The 17593-nt window shown below is 35.0% G+C and overlaps 1 protein-coding gene across 10 annotated transcripts in view; it reads right to left on the bottom strand.

Moving 5' to 3' along the window:
* The window catches only part of CASK (calcium/calmodulin dependent serine protein kinase), a 195196-nt gene that overhangs the window by 39464 nt on the left and 138139 nt on the right, over window positions 1-17593 (bottom strand). For all 10 annotated transcript variants that reach the window (XM_048937650.1, XM_048937674.1, XM_048937683.1 and 7 more), the window contains 2 exons: window positions 12647-12768; window positions 20-97 (listed from right to left, as the gene is read on the bottom strand). In XM_048937650.1, coding sequence (XP_048793607.1) covers window positions 20-97; window positions 12647-12768 — 200 coding nt within the window. The remainder of the gene's footprint in view (window positions 1-19; window positions 98-12646; window positions 12769-17593) is intronic.

Genomic DNA, 17593 nt, shown 5'->3' with positions numbered 1-17593 from the left:
CATATATTCAAACTATTACCTCTTTGGCTCTCTGTACAGCATCACTTGGAGGATTCCTGATCTGTGGTGAAGATTTTGTGTTTATTTTGTCATAAAGCTGTAAGAAAAAGAAAACAAACTATTGAAATCATATGCTACTTTATATAAAGTAATGATGACATAATAATATCCGGTTTATGTTACCGTGATAAAGATGATAGCTGAGCGGCAAGTTCCACAGCTGTTCTGTACATAAAATGTAACAGCTTAGGGTTTTGACTTTTCATTTTTAAACATTTCCTGATTTGAACATTGCCATACACCCAGAGTTTGTACGATGACATGGGAAAGTTCGGGAGGTTAAGGGATTCTGCAAACCTCCCATGCTTTTGGAGCAGATTTATGAAAACTATGTACTCTTCAACCAAGAGATCTATGAATCCTGAATAAATACACCATGCATTCCACTATAAAATCAAATTAAACTACATATTCTACTTCTCTCAATAAATCAAGCATCAAACACTGTAAACAGTATCTTAAATAAAGCTCAAAGTATGGGAAAATACTTTTGAAGACAGAAAGTTACAAAAACCTAAGTCTCTGAAAGAGAGAAAAAGTAACTGTTCCAAGAAAAATATTCTCAAAAGAGTACTATTCTCCAAGTAGAAACTTTTGGCTTACAATTGCTACAATATAAAAATGGTTACACCTTTAATCATTTTTGGTTAATCAATTTACAATTGTTTTTTGTTAGATGAGATATAAGATACATCTATTTTCAGGATATTAGAGACACTTCTTTCATAGTGAGGGTGGTGATATTCTGGGACAGGTTGCCTAGGAAAGCTGGGAAATCTCTCATTCTTAGAAATACTCATAATTCAACTACTAAAGGCCTTGATTAATGTGATTGTACAGATCTACTCAGAATTCGACAGATATCTTCAGAGGACAGTACTCAAATATGGAAAATAGTTTGTGGAAACACTCATCATACAGACTAGATAAGAACCCCAGCATTTACAGTGCTCAACAAGGAGTTCTTGAGTGCCCAATGTTAAGATGATCAAAGCGCGCAGCTTTTCTCTCAGACCTTACAGCCCCATTGGCTGGCAGATGACAGAACTTCAATGCCCAAAATTGTCAAGCTACAGAAATGCCTTCATGTGGCTTTGTCACATAAAACACCATTAAGTTTCAGAAGTCAGATAAATTGCAATGCATATAAAAGCAACTAACATTATCCTTTTCCCTGTGGTCCAATACAAATGTTGAACACATATAAAGAAATACAGAAACAGTGAAAGATGTCACTTCCACCCAAAAACATTGCTCAGAGGACAGCTATACCTCTGTCTTGTGGAAAGAAATGCAAAGTCAGGATAAATGAGTTTCTTTCACATAAACAGTTTCACCTTCTACTGCTATACTCTGTAATCTTGACCATTGCTGAAGTTCTTGGAAGGAAAACTTCCTGTTATCTGATAGCTTAAGAGAAAATTCAGTTGTACGCACAATTATTTGTATTTACCTTTTCCTAAATAAGAAAATAAAAGCCACCAACACTCCAGCAACCTCAAATTACTAGGTTTCATATTTATACACCTGTTAAGAAAACACATCAACTTTCAGCTGTGTACTGATTGAAGTGCAGGATGAGTTGCTGAAAATGCATGACATGCAGCATGATTATTCAGTGAACTTTTCTAACTAGGTACTTTTCTTTAATGTGTGACTTTTTTTAGTCATACATGCATCTTAAGAGAAACGAAATTACAGAAAAGTTAGCATGAAAATACATATGTATGTCAGTAATCCATGAACAATTCTTCCTGTTCAGGTTCACATCTTTATGCATTTCTTGTGTACGCTTAAAAGAATTTAAACTAGGATGCTCAAGATTGTACAAAAAGAAAAAAATTAACATTAACTCTTAAGTCACAGTAAAAATGAGGACATCCAATAAAGACGTATCTTTTAAAACACCAGAAGTCCAAGAATGGCAAAAGGATGTTACCCTGCTTCACAACTAACCTATGAAAGGAATTTATTTTGTTGCTTCTAATAGTTTTACTGTCACTTGCTGGGATAAATTCTGTTGTAGACTGTATGTTGTGAAAAAGGAGGATGAAAGGCTGAGAAATAAATCATTTAGTTTCAGGCAAAGGGGACGAGGTTCCACATCTTTAGACAATTAATCTTTTCTCTATGGTCACAGGAAAGTGACAAGCCTTGCCAGAGGGTAGTTAAAACATTGATTAATTATATAGAGAAGACCGCATTAAAACTTGGTTTTCAGCTCTGATTATCTTACTGTTGACACTCCATTTCTTCCAATTCTTCTGATATAAAAATAACAGAAAACACAACAAAAAATCCCAAGAAAAAACCTGAAATTAGCACTTAGTCTGCTCTAACAACTCAAACGAGGAAAAAGAGGCAAAGTTAACTCAAGTTTTACCCTTCCTCTTTACTATTTTAATACTTGTTGAGCATGCAGTACTCGCATAGAACATACTGTATGGTATGAAATAGAAATCAAAGAAAATAATGGCAAAATGCCACAGCAAATGTAACCTTAAGAATTCCCAGGATTTTGAATAGTTGGCATCTCAGTCTCACTCCTCAATCTGAGTTTTCAGCACTTGCTACCCAGAAAACTATCAAAATTAAGAGCCTGCTCTAAAGTTGAACAAGCACAACTAATACTAACACAAATCTTGATATGAAAACATAAACTGACATTATAATTAGCAGAATAAAATTGCTTCTTAAAAAGACAAGCTTTACTTTTAATTTTGCATTCTAGAAAACAAATGCTATGCATATCTACAACCGCTCAAGAAGTACTGTCACTGTAAGTTTACCAGCTTTCTCCTTAGGAGTCAAGACATTTGTCTTCTGTCTGTAAAGCAGGAGTCTGTTTCTTCTGATATTAAAAAGCAGACAGCGCAGAAGCCTAATCCACAATCAGGCAGACAAGACAAAACAACAAATTCTTCTCTTCTGACTACTTTTTCAGATGTGCAGAGATTTCTTTTTAACCCTTTCCTGTAACAGAAGTCAAAATACTGTCCAAACAATCCCCATTTAATGTTACACTCAGAAATGAAGGACTGGAAATTTAAATCCACTGCATGGTTTAATTTCAAATGCAATCAATGTTTGACCATACAGAAGAATCAGTAAATATTTTATCTATCCAGAATTGGAAGTTTCTTTGGTGTAAAGGAGAAACTGTTCTTAAAACACGACCTATTGAACTGCTGGAATATTAAAAAAACCCACAATCTTTCAAGAGAAATACACATTTTGTGAAGAGTTGGTTATAATTCAAACAGGCAGACAGTGGGCTGCCAACCTTAAATATAAAACCCTGAACAGAAGCATCTAAAAACAATTATCAGAACACATGTCCTTATGTATTTGACTTTTCCTTTCTGAATGATAAAGCCATATGCCACCTGGTGATGTTACAGGAATGTTTTTCATCACGTCTAGGTTTTTGTATCATCTAAGAATTGTCCAGTTGAGGTGCTGCCCCTCGTACAGCAACATTTATTAACAAGCAGCCCTGCTGCCATTTGCTACCTTTCACAGATGCCTGTAGTAGCACACCACTTATCCCTGAGGCCACAAGATGAAAGAAGTCGGTGACCTTCTGAATGAAATAATGTTCACTTTGAATTGTATCTCTGTGATACATTTATTTACACATTTATGGCAGGATAGGAGTACAATCAACCTTTACATTCAAGAACCTTACACAGTGAAATGCAGTGAACAGAAGATTCCACATAGTGAAATATTGGCTATGACAGGTTCCTTGAAACATTATCCACAGAACAAGACAGTCTGAAGCAGTCCATCAACTCTGTACAGACAGATAGATTGGCTTCTGCATATGTCATGTCACAGACCTGACAGTTGCTATGACTGCAGCTTGCAATTTCAAGCACTCATTCTTCCACTAACCCTGACAGTGCTTATACCATTTGGACATACTCGATTTCTCCCTACATATTCATGCAACACAAATAATCTTTTATGCAACAACAATTCTTATAGTAGCAAAGAGAATATTGAATTTCACTTAATTTTTCATTGTTTATATGATAAAACTAAAATACACATTGTAAAACTTCTTTTTGAAGAACTTTTACCTGCAAAATGTTGCCCAACTTCCACTTGTTTTAAAATTTACTGTTATCACATATTCATAATCTGTTACTTTTAGACAGTTACAGTTGCTGCTATCTATGTAAAAAGAAAATACAAAAAAGCAAATTTTCTTATGCCTTTGCCTGTAACAATAGGTAAGAGAAAACAGTGGCATGCAAACTCAATCATCCCTATGCAATTTCGATTTCTATTCTAGACTGCTTCTCTTTTTTTGGGCACCACTCCACACTTGCGCATCCCTTGTTTTGAATCAAGAACTTAACTTTTGAAAGGAAGAGAGAGATGTCCAATAATATCCGACTTGTATGAGCTCTATCAGAACTTCTCTTTAACAGAAACCACTGCGTTTTGTTTCTTTTTACATGTATTATTATGCATATTCAGAGGTAAAAGATTTAGGAACAGACTTTTTTTTCTTTCTTTTTTTTTTTTTTTTTTTGCCCCACAGTCATCTTTAAATGTGTTCTTGTTGATTCGCTTAACATTGCTGTGTTTTTCTCCTTTTTTAAGTAGTGTCATAGAAGTACTGATAGTAATCAATTATCTTACCCCTCAAAATCACATTTTATTTCCTTGTGTTTAATTTCAAGTGCCTCTAAAATCTGAAGTGCCTCCTTTTCTCCACTGACTACCTAAGCTATCATCATGCATAATGAATCTGGACTCCAGTATCTAACAGCATTAGATTTCTGTGCTTTATCGTGAAGATTAATCCACTGACAAAGTAAAGTAGGGCTCCAGTCTAGTAATTTGTCTCAGACCTCAAGAAAATTTACATTAATGATCATCACAAAAACTCCACTGACTGTGGAAGGCAGCAGCTCTCAAGAAATGACAGCTGTTTCTAAGAGCTATGCCAGACTGTACATGGATACATTGCAACCTATTGGATAGGTTGCAAAATCTGACATTATATTATATAGCTAAGCATATGTTTTCTTAAATTGGAAAATGTATTAGCAAAGCCAGGGATTGAATGATCTTAAATAAACGCACGCAACACTTTTAAGCCATACTGGCAAAAAACCCCAACCAAGTGTATAATTAAATAAACAAAAACCTACAATCACCATTAGATTTAACTACACCAACAACTGAAAGAAATTAATTTAAGGTGAGGTGAAGATTCTGCTTTCACTACGTACCAACAGAACGAGCACAGCAATGTGAAAATCAACACAATAAAATTCTGTAGTGCCAATAAAAAGAAAACACCAGACAGACATGGGTGGTTATTATGTTGTTTAAAAACGTATCAAATGATACCCTCCTACATTAGTTTTTTTTTTTGAGCATTACTCTTCCAAGTGGATATAAAACAATCAAACAAAAGATCTGAGTGGAGAGCAATAAAGCCATGAAAATTTAGAAAACATGATTATGAGAACATACTCAATGAATTCTTATCTAACAGAAAGTACTGAAGGAGGAGTGCAAAACAATAAAAACATGCTGCCAGTTTCCCAATCAAGGAAATGTCAATGATCAGTTCTTCAATTCCACTGATAATAAAATAAGAAAAAAATTCTTAATGTGTACCAGGGATGCAAGCAAAAAATTATGTTTAGAAAGTCAATGAAGCATTGGAATGCGCTAAGGAAGGAAGGAATATCCTTGACTGAATTTTTTAACAATATGACAGCAAAGCCATCAGTGGAAACTCCTTCCAATTCCTTTTTCATGTGTTCACCTGTTGTCCCTATTTTCCTAAAAAATAAACCAACCCAAAACACTAAGGAAAAAAAGAAAAAAAAAAAATCCTGTAACTGAAAATCACTTCCTGTTTTTATTTTTTATTTTTTTTATTTTTAGAGCATAATTTCACATTGTACTTGAACATATTTGCAACTTCACGGTCACAATATTTCAGTAACACAGACATTCAATTTTTTTTGCTGCATCAGGTATTTAAATTGATGCTCATTTCAAGAACAAAGAAGACAAAACACATCTTAAAGATGATACCAAGCAGCTAATAAAAATAAACACTAAGGAAAACCAATCCCTCATCACAGAAAGCGCTGCTAGAAGACATTTTGATATTCTCTACAGAATAACCTTTATCCTCATCTTACCCCCATATTCCAAAATGGGCTAGAGATCTATAGAATGAAGTACAGATACAGATAAGCCTAACTGGGTGACACTGAGTGTATTCTGCAGTGGGAGGTCTCAGTGTTGAGGTTACAGCCATTTTTGTTTCTCCTTATCCATGTAAGTCTTTTGTCATGACGCACTGAGAATAAAAATACAATGCAGTGAGCTCTTTTGCACAGAGAACAGTCAATGTGTACCAGCCAACTACTTGAATGACTGGAAGGGGGATGCAAGGAGGCCTGACAGACTTCAAAAGCAGAAGCATATTTTACTGGGATGTTACTGCATTGCCCTTGGGTATCTTAGACTTAACTGCAGACAAAGTGCAGACTGAAATGTAAGTCTGAAGAAATTGGAGGTACTACCAAACGTTTGCAGACCATATCCTAGACGCTGTAGCATTTATTCATTTTTGACAGTTGTCAAAGTAAGCCCCAGGCTCTCAGAGAAGTAAGATTGTCTGGAAATACTAAGTTTTATCAGGAAAAAAAAAGGATAGCCCTTATGCTTAAAAAAAAAATTGAAACAAATCTGAACTACACCCAACAAAAAAAGAATTGAAGAGAATGTGCAAAGTCAAATATGACAATGATCCTCCATATCTTAAAACAGCATCAGTGATGTTAACTAAATATTCCACAAGCATTAGGAATGCCCTTTAGAGTTCTTTGACAGATGTGGGCGCGACACCATAAAAACACTCTGTAATCACAGGATTTTTTGGATTCTATATACTAAAAAAGATCTGCAAGTGAATTCTTTTGGAATAAGACAATGCTGGTTGCACACGCACACAGATGTGCAGACACAATGACACACTCAACACTGAGGACATGACATTAGGTCAAGAGGAATGGGCTAAAAAGTGCTATCTGCATTCTACATATGCATTTTTTAAGCTGTATTTCTCTTGGTGATTCACCATATCAGTACTATGCCTATAAATATTCAGAAGTGACAGAACTTCAGTTAGAAAGAAGACAGGTTAAGTGCAACACAACAACTGCTGCAGTGCCATGCTATCCAACCCAGAATTTTGCAGTTGTAAAGTGATGGTTAGACACATTTCTAAATAAAATAAAATAAAATATCATAATCAAGATAAAAGTTATTTTAACTCTTATTTGCATTAGTCTTGTGTTTAAGAGACCTCATCACACATCAGTATTGCATTTATTAACAAAGATAGAGCAGAACTAGTTTCTGCTCTGGAGACTACCTATAAGACAAATTATCTCTATAAATCTGTAAAACAGAGAAACAAGAAGAGCAAGAAAACGACAAGATGATGCTGACTAGGAGAATGATCTACATACCCTGGGAACACAGAAAGTAAAATTCAAATATATGAAGGAAGCTGAAAATGGAAGATATTTTAGAGAACAAAACAATGCAGAAGACATTCTAGAATTGTCTCTGCTTCTAGTTCTCTTTCAAATATGGCAATTTTTTTGGACAATTTACCTTTTAGAGAAAAAACACACTCTGCTGGTGATGAGGATTCAGTCCACCTGCTGAGAGAATTCTTCCAACAGTTCTCCCTAAGGCTTGGTTGCTGCTCCTGCTGTTCTACTTGGGAAATGAGTTTCCATTGCAGTGTGAGAGACAGTCCCTCCCACTCCCTGGGGCTGAGCATGCTGCCTCTGCTGGACTGGGATAAAAGCCAGATCTGGTTCCCCAAATAGCAAGGTGTTCTCCTGCCAACAGTTTCTTTCTTTCTTTAATCAAATATTTTCCATTTGCTCTTGTCTAACAAATGTATCAATTACAATATAATTAAAAATAGGAAATCAAGGTGATTAAAGAGTGAGAAAGGTTTATTTCCCATAAGCATAGAGCGAGTTTGGCAAGTTATCTAGTACAAATACATATTCTGCTTTACATGTGGGACAGAAGTGTATTCATATTTCACTAAAACATGTTCCAGTTACTAGTTTTAGTGTAATCAGTATTCAAGAGAGTAAGTACAAATCATGATCCAAAAACCTCGAACCACATTGTGTGCTTCACATAGAAAGCCATATTTAAATGAAAACACAGAAAAATGAGCCAATAAATGAAAATATTTAAGCTTTCTAGACTCAGTCTGAAAATAAAAATGCCTTTTGCTTTGCTTTTATGAAGTGTATAACAGAATTTTCAAATTAACACACTTTGCTCAGAAAACAGCAAAGGGGGGGGCAAATACAAGAAGAATTTTCAAATAGAGAACTGGAGTGTCAATCACATTGAGGCACTCTAATACACTTTAATAAGAGACATTCAAACATCCTGCCAACATCCAACATTGTGAGGGTAAATAGAACAAAACAAAATAAACACAGTTGGAAGTTTTAGCCAACGATGTAAGAAGCTAAACTGAGAACCCAACAGCATTCTTTTTAGCAGAAGCGAAAGTATGTTTCCTTAAAAGTCTGGACATCAGGACTGAATCTCTTCAGATGACTTGAGTTCAAAATAAATATTAAGGGAATTCTGAAATGTGCATGTACGCATGTTCCTTTGGTACATTACCATTAGCAGCAAAGGATAACAGACACAAAAAAACAGATTCTCTTGAAAAATCAGTATGCCTTAAATATATCCACTGTGAATAAAAATGCATCTGTAAGGGGAAGAAGTGGCTACACATAAATGTATGTTTCATATAACTACTCCAAAAATCAGCAGTATCATTACATTTAAGTAAAGCTGTACGTGTTTCACACATTACACCAGCAGAAGGTAAAATCAAATTTCTTCAAAACTCATCATGCTTTCATCACAGACACATTTACAGAAATAACACTTACCTTAAATATTCATCTATGAAAATAATGCAACTTCTTAAATTAGCAGCCAAAATGTACCAGCCTAGAGCATTATCTGACTGAAGACAGCGAGACACAGACAAAGCTAGCAGCACAGAGGCCCCAGTCACACAAAAGCTGATATTGTTCTCCCACTGAGCAAAAATCTCACTTGTAAATCAAACGACATCTGCATTCAGAATCACCCACAGAAACTGTCCCTGGAGAGGTGACCAAACTACTTGACTCAACAAGAGAAAGATAGCAGCCTTTAGTTTTGCTTTTTAGCAAACCTGGTTTCCTTTCATATATTAATAGACAGAAAACACAGTTTGTTAAGATCTTCCCCACTGGGGAAGATTGGCCTTGAAGCCCAGTATACTTTTCTAAACAAATGATCATTAATAAATTTTTTTTTTTTTTTGTCATGACACAAAAATAGTCAAACACAAAAGCCGCCAAAATCAGTAATCTCCTCACATTCATTTCTAATTTCTTGACCAGAACTGCTGACAAAATACAGCAGATCATCCCGGGATCTTTTACATGAAAGTCAATTAGAAAAACTTAAATAATTTTCTAAGTTTTAAAAAATCTGTCAGCGATAATAAAAGGCTGTTCTACTATTCCAATTTAACTTCTTTTCTTCATGAACTTATTTATACACTTCATTATGTCCTTTATGACCTAAACTGGATACCAAAATGAAAAAAAACAATAGACTCACATTGTCCTAAAACCAGAAATTTCTAAGTTCCAAACAAGAACATCATACAGCATTCACCACAATTATGATCATCAGATTTCTAAAAGGAGTGTGAAAAAATACCTGTCCAATCCAAAGCTACTCTTTTACTTTATAAGAAATAACAAGTATTAAACTATTTATATGTATACATATGCTAATAAATACATTTATATCTAGAAGGTCTCTTTTCCTTTTTTACTCTCCCCTGTGAACATAATTAAGATTTTAATAATGACCTGTTAACTTTTGTACATAAATAACCAAAACCAAACAAACCCAAAAACGTTCTACTCAGAACTGTGTAAAAATCATGCAATGGAAATGTTTAATAAGATCACATGAGGATATGCTGTTATATTGGAGGACTGGGCCTAGAGTGCACATATATTACTTTGTAAGCAGATGCCACCTTTTCCTCCTTTGTTTTGAACTGCTTTGGCACCCAGATTGAAAGAATCTTATGTCAGTTAATCAAAGTAGATAAAAAATAATCAATGAAAAACAATCAGTGGGATGATAAGAATTCTCTTTTCTATGGCTTTCAGTCCTGCTTTCTACAGCTTTCAGAAATGCACCTAAGTTAATGAATTACTGACATCATCTACTTGTGGATTATTAACGAAAAAAGCAAACAATCAAACTTATGCTCTTAATACAGAGATTATTATCATTATTATTATTTTTTCCCAGGAAAAAAAAAGAGTTAGTTCAGCAGCAAAAGAAGGTATTTCAGCTGAAGGAATGATCTATCATCATGACCCTAATTTAAAACTAAGAATAACTCTTGAGAAAGAGTAGGAACATGAGAACTAATCTAACTGTGGTAAAAGGCCAAGAAAGAGGAACAGCAGTTTTTAATGCAAAGTGACAGCCACAACTTCATGACGGTGTACAAAACTCCTACATACTGGAATATGATCCTTTGCAGGTGACTTGTTCTGTTGGCCTTCCACTAAATCAGGTTGCCCAGGGCCCCATCCAACCTAGTGCTAACAACTTCAGTGCATTTGTAGCTTCTATGGACAACCTGTTCCAATGTTCCGTCCTTATAGTGGAGAATTTCTTTATTATATGTAATCTAAATCAATCTTATTTTAGTTTAAAACCATTACTCTTTGTTCTGATTGGTGCACTCCACAACAAAGTTCATTCCTGCATGAGTGACACAAGTATTTAGGTTCTTATTATTCCCTCATGTTATTCTCCTTCTATCCAGATTTTAGCTTTTTCACCTTAATATTAACTAATCAACTTTCTATACTGCAACATGATATATAAAAGAAGTAACAATTTAAGCTTCAGGAACACAAGCTAAACAAACTCATTCTGGGATAAAAACATTCACACTGTAATGCAAATTGTAAGACAAACAGTTGGAGACACAATTCAGGAAAGTCATGAGCTCCTAATCCCTTATTCCTGCGTGCTTCATATATTTTTAACCAATTTTTTAATTTAAACTGCATAAACAGTTATCTAGAGCAAAGATTAGATGTGTATTCTTGTGCTACAGCAATGCCCTCATCACCTAAGAACTAGCTAGCTGTGTTTTGAAAAAGCTTTATCATAAGTCTTATGTTCTCATGCATACTAGTTCATGCAGGTTGGGACTCTTCCAGATGGAAGCATGTGCAGATTTTTATCCTGTAAATTTTAAGGATGCTCTGGGTACAGATGGTCCAACAATCACCAACAACTAAACAATTCGTAACAAGCATACAAATCACCTACTACATTCACAGTGTTTGGACACCAAAAGAAATAAGGCACCAATTATATTTGGATCATATCCCTGCAAAGTTGTTTATTGGAACTAAAGCATTCAACAGTTTTTCAGAAACCCTTTTCAGTTCTACCATAACCATCTACCTGCCTATTATGATAGCTGGAATGACTCTTATATTTGTGTCTCGTGGTGTAAAAAGCAAATTCATGATATTCACTGAGGTTTCTAAGCTGTAAAATTTAAGACAAAGTAACAAAACAGTCATCATCTTCATCATTACATGAACATTTTGCATTGACTGAGGAATGCATTTTGAATGGATCCTCTGATTATGCCAACCTACCATTCTTCAACTTTCACAAGTGTTAATAGAGCACATTTACTTCCAAATGATTAAAATAGAAAGTGCTGACCACCCAGCAGTAGGCGCAGTCCAAAGAACTGCAGTCCAACCAGTTTAGAAAGAAAGCCCTCCAAGCACACAGGATTGTTGACTTTGGGTCCTCAGAGTAAACTTTTTTGCTCTACAGATTTGCTAATTTTGTGCTGCAGTACTTGCTTACGTGCACAGCCTAGGCCTCTATGGATTTGTTTCCTTCATCTGAGTGTTTTCTCAGTGTAATGTGTAGGTTGCTTTAGAAAACATTTAGCTTTGTCTGAAAACAAGTCCTTCAACATAAGTCTTTAACATAAAATGTTCATATAAATATGCACAATATACTCTGGAATCAAATCTGGGAAAGTTTTTTCAGCTGCTGTTTGACCTTTATTTTAGATCCCAACACTGCATAGACACAGAAGCCAATGAAAACTTGGTAAGTTTCTGAATTTGTCCTTCCAAGAAGGTCTTGGAACTGAACATGAGGGATGAACTATAACCTTGCAGTGAAGCTGATGGTGCTTGTTGCAGTCAATAGTTGAATTTGAGGAAATAGTTCTACCTCAAAATTTTATGTTTTCACAAATTCACACATTTTCAGAGGTAGTATGATATGTTTACTTCCTAGGTCTACTTGGTTAAAAACTATTAAGAAATATAAACTGGATTTCTGCATGTGACAGCAAACAAAATATTGTCCAATGAACAACAGATACAGAAACTGCTTATGCAAGAAAACTTACATCTAGTAGCGTGTGAAGATGTTGATCCTGGAAAACACTGTGAAGAAAATCTAAGTCTTTTTCACTGCAATCTGTAAGTGCATGAATTTCCTCCAGGCTGTCCAGCACCTGTGAGACTGCTCCTATGGGGCAATAAACAGGAGGGAAAAAAAATCAGTAGAGCAAAGACTCACAGTAAACTGGAGTAAAGTTCTGAAAGGGAAACTCACATAATCTTGACAGTCAGAGTTTTATAGGAAAACACACCGAAGAAACTTTAGTACAACAACAGTACCCACTCATAGTGCAATTATTCTTAAGAATTAGTTTAACTGAAGAGAGGTTAAAACCTTCTTTTATTAAGCTTTGTTTGGTTCTATTTAGGATGGCTTCCAACAATGTCTTATGAAGACACTTGGATTATCTGTGCAACTGCCTGCCCAAACATTCTTACTCCAGCCTTTCCTTTTTTCAGTTTTTTGATTATTGGCCCAACTCAAATACTTATTACAAACTGGTTAGAAAGTTGAAAAAAAACCCCACAACGCTTTCACAAATCCATTTTAAGATCAGCATTTGTATGAAGGAAGGAAGAGAAAGACCTGACTGCTGTGTCCTCTGGAGTAGAAAAAAAAAAGTCAGTAACGTTAGCTCAGTTTTTTGTTTACTTTGTTCTATTTACTTCAGTACCTCAGACCCAGATAAAACAATTGCTATATTTTGAGACCAGTGGATTGTTTTGAGTCATAGGAAGATGGGATGATTTTTAATGGGTAAGGGTGAAAGGAGAAATGAGGTAAACAGGGACAAAAGGAGAACCAAGAAGCAGTATGGAAGGTGAAAATTCATGAGGAAAGTTGAACTCATGGTTGGAAACGATTAAGAAGCACAACATAAATCCACAGAAAAACAGTCCATATTGATTCTTTGTGGAATATCTTGTTTTAAGTATCAGGTATCAATTGTGGCTGCCACTTGTGCACAGTACTAGAATGCTAATCCTGGTTTGTCTAAACACCTAGGATTCGTGACTTTAGATTTTCCACAGTGGTATAAGCAACAGGAAAGATGGCATCTTATTAAGTGCTAGCCATAAAAAATGCCAGTGTCTGACAGTGAACTGCTGAATGCATTGTAAAAAATAAATCCTTTATTCCGGATACAAAATTCTACATGCTCTGTATTTTGGTAATTCCTTAATAATGTATTTATTCTGTTTACTTACTTATTTGCCAGTCTCTTGTTGCTAAGAGAGTCGGATAATAATTGAAATTCTAAAAAAATGCTGTATTTCTTGAAATTCCACCTTCTATTATACAAACAATTCTTTCCTGCCCTCCTTACCTTAGGTCCTTTTGTAATCTATTTCATTTTCAGAATTTAGTAAGAGCAAAAAAACCAACACTCTCCCAAACACACAAAGAGTCAAGTTAAAAACTGTTATTTGTCTGAAAACTGAGAAAACTTGGAATGAAGTTAATGACAAACACAAATGCAACTATGCAAGCTTTGTGACCTGAACCCTCAGAAGGATGAGCAAATTACAAATGTTGTAAAATTTATATCCCATTTACTAAAAAAAATCAACCTAAGATTCTCCTCTCAGTTACTGAACAGCAAGGTTAAGAACTACAGTATTCCACTCATTTACAAGTCATGGGCCATGAGCAGTAAGACTTAGTTCTCTATCATGAAATGATTACTTATTTGCAGCAGATTTATCAATACAACTTATGTTCCTCTATAAAAAGTGGTGGCTTCATCGCTAGGAATAAGGCACTGTAGCTGATGCACATTGGATCTGGTGTGCTAAACAGGAGAAAAACCTGCTCCAACTCTGACAGTGAAAAATCATGTTCAGCTGAAAGGAATCTTCCATATTCCTCTGTCTGTACCACACCTTGTGCACTGGGTGACACAGCAAGAAAACTGAGAGAATACAAGGACCCAGTGCTGCTAAGAGCAAAGAGATATTCACAAACCTCAGTGGTATGGAAGAAACTTATTATCTAGGGACAAAATGGGATTGTGCTTAGTTCTTTTTAACATTTTCAGCATATCCATTAAAGGTTGATGGACTTCGGAGATTTGCACGCCTAAAGGAAAGTAGTTGAGTTTCTAGGACCTGGTTAGCAGAAAGCTATTTATAACAATTTCTTTTTATTTCTATTCTTGCCAAGTTCAGATTTTCTAGCAAACTATTTTCTAGCAAGATTTTCCATTCCAGGCTCAAAGCCCTTTCCATCTATTTGGAGTGTTGACTTTAAGGAAAACTTAGAGAAGATACAATTCAAACTCTCAGATACTTCAGAGTCTCAAAATACTTCTTGAAAGTGCTCATAATCACAAGAACTGGAGCCAAAACCAGAACAATGAGAAGTATGCTAGAAGCTGTCCTTTTCAATTGCAAATGACTGAATATTCTGGACCATCATATTGTTTATATGACTGTATTATTTGACCTAGAATGTGATAATATGGAATCACATTCCACAAATGTGGCCTTTCTGGAAGAAATAAAAGTTACTTTTTAATATTGCATCTGAAAAGCCTTTTGAATATCTGGAAATTCCAGAACACCAAACATTGAGCTCTTGTTCTTTCCTGCCCACTGATTGCATTGACTAGATGGCTGTAGTAGAAAGTTTCCAAGAATATCCTTAACAAATTTGATGTCAAGTTTTGATAGTGACTTTGCTAATCTCTCCAAATCACAGTTTCAGTAGTTTTTTGTTTGTTTCCTACAATCTTGTGGTGTATCTACAGTATCTACCACTGTACCTTTCAACATTGTCACATGTTTACAAATCACAGTATGCATTTGCCTGAGAAAATGGCATAGCAGTAATGGACTGACAGTGTATTATTAGTATTATATGTATTAGTGACAGAATATTTATACAGGCATTTTTCTGAACATCTAGCTCTGTTATAGACACTTAGTTAAAGGCCTAACAATTCAGAAGAACTTTAAATTCAGATACTAAATAAAATAAAATTCATCATTTTTTGTGGAACATTCATCCCAAAAAAGATTCAGATACTACTATATTTAAATTACTTCCTAGCATTTGGGAAAAAGCAATCAATAAAGGTTAAATGCACTCAAAAAAAACCCCCAACCTGTAAATGCAATGTAATATTCATGATTATAGCTAATATCCTCTAGAATTAGCATTTCATCTCTTTTCGTCATTGAAAATGTAGCCACTTCAGCATCACCATAGATGATGAAGGACTTAAGTGAGTTGTTACACATTTACAAAATCTAAAGGTTAGATTTGAAATGATTTATACCAATTACAGACTCTACATGATAAAAATTATAAAAAAATATAAAAATTAGGAAACCAAGAAAAAAAAATTAATCAACTTGACTTTCTTTTAAAGACTGTAAAGTTTGCTATAAAGTGCTGATTACTGCCACTGTACGTGCCTAAATTAATTAGGTGAGAAGAGCCTTACTCTGCACATCAAGTTACTATAAAGATACAGACACAAATGATTGTGCAGGAAAGGTTGTAAGGACAATGACAAAAGTAAAAGACTCTTCTCTTACTGGTGTAGAAACAAAACCTGCACCAAATGTGTTTATGTGAGAAGACTGTGTTGTGAAATCTACTGTAACTGGATATGTGTTCTCAGTGTGCACAAAAGATGGTATCTTGGGCCATGCATTCACCTTCACTTTTTTTGTACTCCCATAAGGCTACATAAGAAACTACAGCTGAGATTATTCACAGCTCCCTCTGTGTTGACACCTCCGAAAGGCTGAAAGCTATGGCTTCTCACATTAAAGACAAACAAAGAAACAAAACAGCCAGAATGCTGAAAATAGTCTTCTGTAGTCATTAGTAGTACACTGAACTCTTTTTAGTTAACAGAGTGACTTCCTAAGTATAATACTTCATTGCTTAAAAGAAGAAGCTTAGGAGGACAGGACTTTAGATTGAGTACTTTCCTGTGTACTTAGGCAGTTCTAATATTTGTCAGAACTATTTGCTTTACAAGAAGATAACTTGGATCATTTTTTTCGTCCAGTGTGTGGTCACAGTCATCACAGGTATTTCCCTAATTTATGGAGATAATCATTCAGATACAGTCTTAAACTGAATTCTGCCCGCAGAGTATTTGTAGTTCTCAGGCAGAGCTGGTCATCACTGGTGGCTAGATCATCATGGTTCATCAAGTTATAAGCAGAAGAAGCTTTGGTAAAATAGAATGTTGTTACCGCGTCCTTGGAGCTAGCTATTCTAGCCTGGAACAGGTGATTTTGCTGGAGGAACTATCTTTAGAGAGAGAAAGCAGTTCCTTAATCCTTCCCTTGAACATTAAAAAAAAAATCTTGAAAATACTAATCTAAGAAACAGTCTCCATATTCTGCAATAGAACGTCTCCACTACAAAACACCCCCAAAAGTTTGTTATTCTGAGGCCCAGAAGACATCCTGTCTTATGCAATAGGCAGCACAGTGAATTACAAGCTTCTTTTTATGTGGCCCTGATTGTGTGACTAAAAGATTGTTTAGGTAAAAAGACTTAAAATCTTGCTGAAAAATAGACAGGAAAAAGAGAAATCTAATTTTTATTTAATATTGATGATTAGATGTTTATTTAAATCTTGCTTAGTCATAAACCCTCCTGTGAGCAATGTAAACCTGTGAGAGGAAGCCTGACCTTCTCTAAATACAGAACTATACAATCGTGACTTTTTTCCAAGCCTCCTGCAATTAGTATTCCAGAAAATGACTCTGTAGAAGATGTTGCAATAACCACTATAATAATAGTACACTTTTATTAAAGTCACATTGACAAGATTCAATCCCCTGGGATCTGTAGAACTGTATAGTACTATTCTAATTTCCCCACATCACCTACTCATTTTCATTCAGTTCATTCTCTTTCTCTTAATTTGGAACAGCTTTTCAACTACTTTATATGTTATATATAGGTAAATGTGCTTTGGAGA

This window comes from Lagopus muta, chromosome 1, assembly GCF_023343835.1.
Source record: "Lagopus muta isolate bLagMut1 chromosome 1, bLagMut1 primary, whole genome shotgun sequence".
NCBI classification, from domain to species: Eukaryota; Metazoa; Chordata; class Aves; order Galliformes; family Phasianidae; genus Lagopus; species Lagopus muta.
This window is presented reverse-complemented; position numbering and strand designations above follow the sequence as displayed.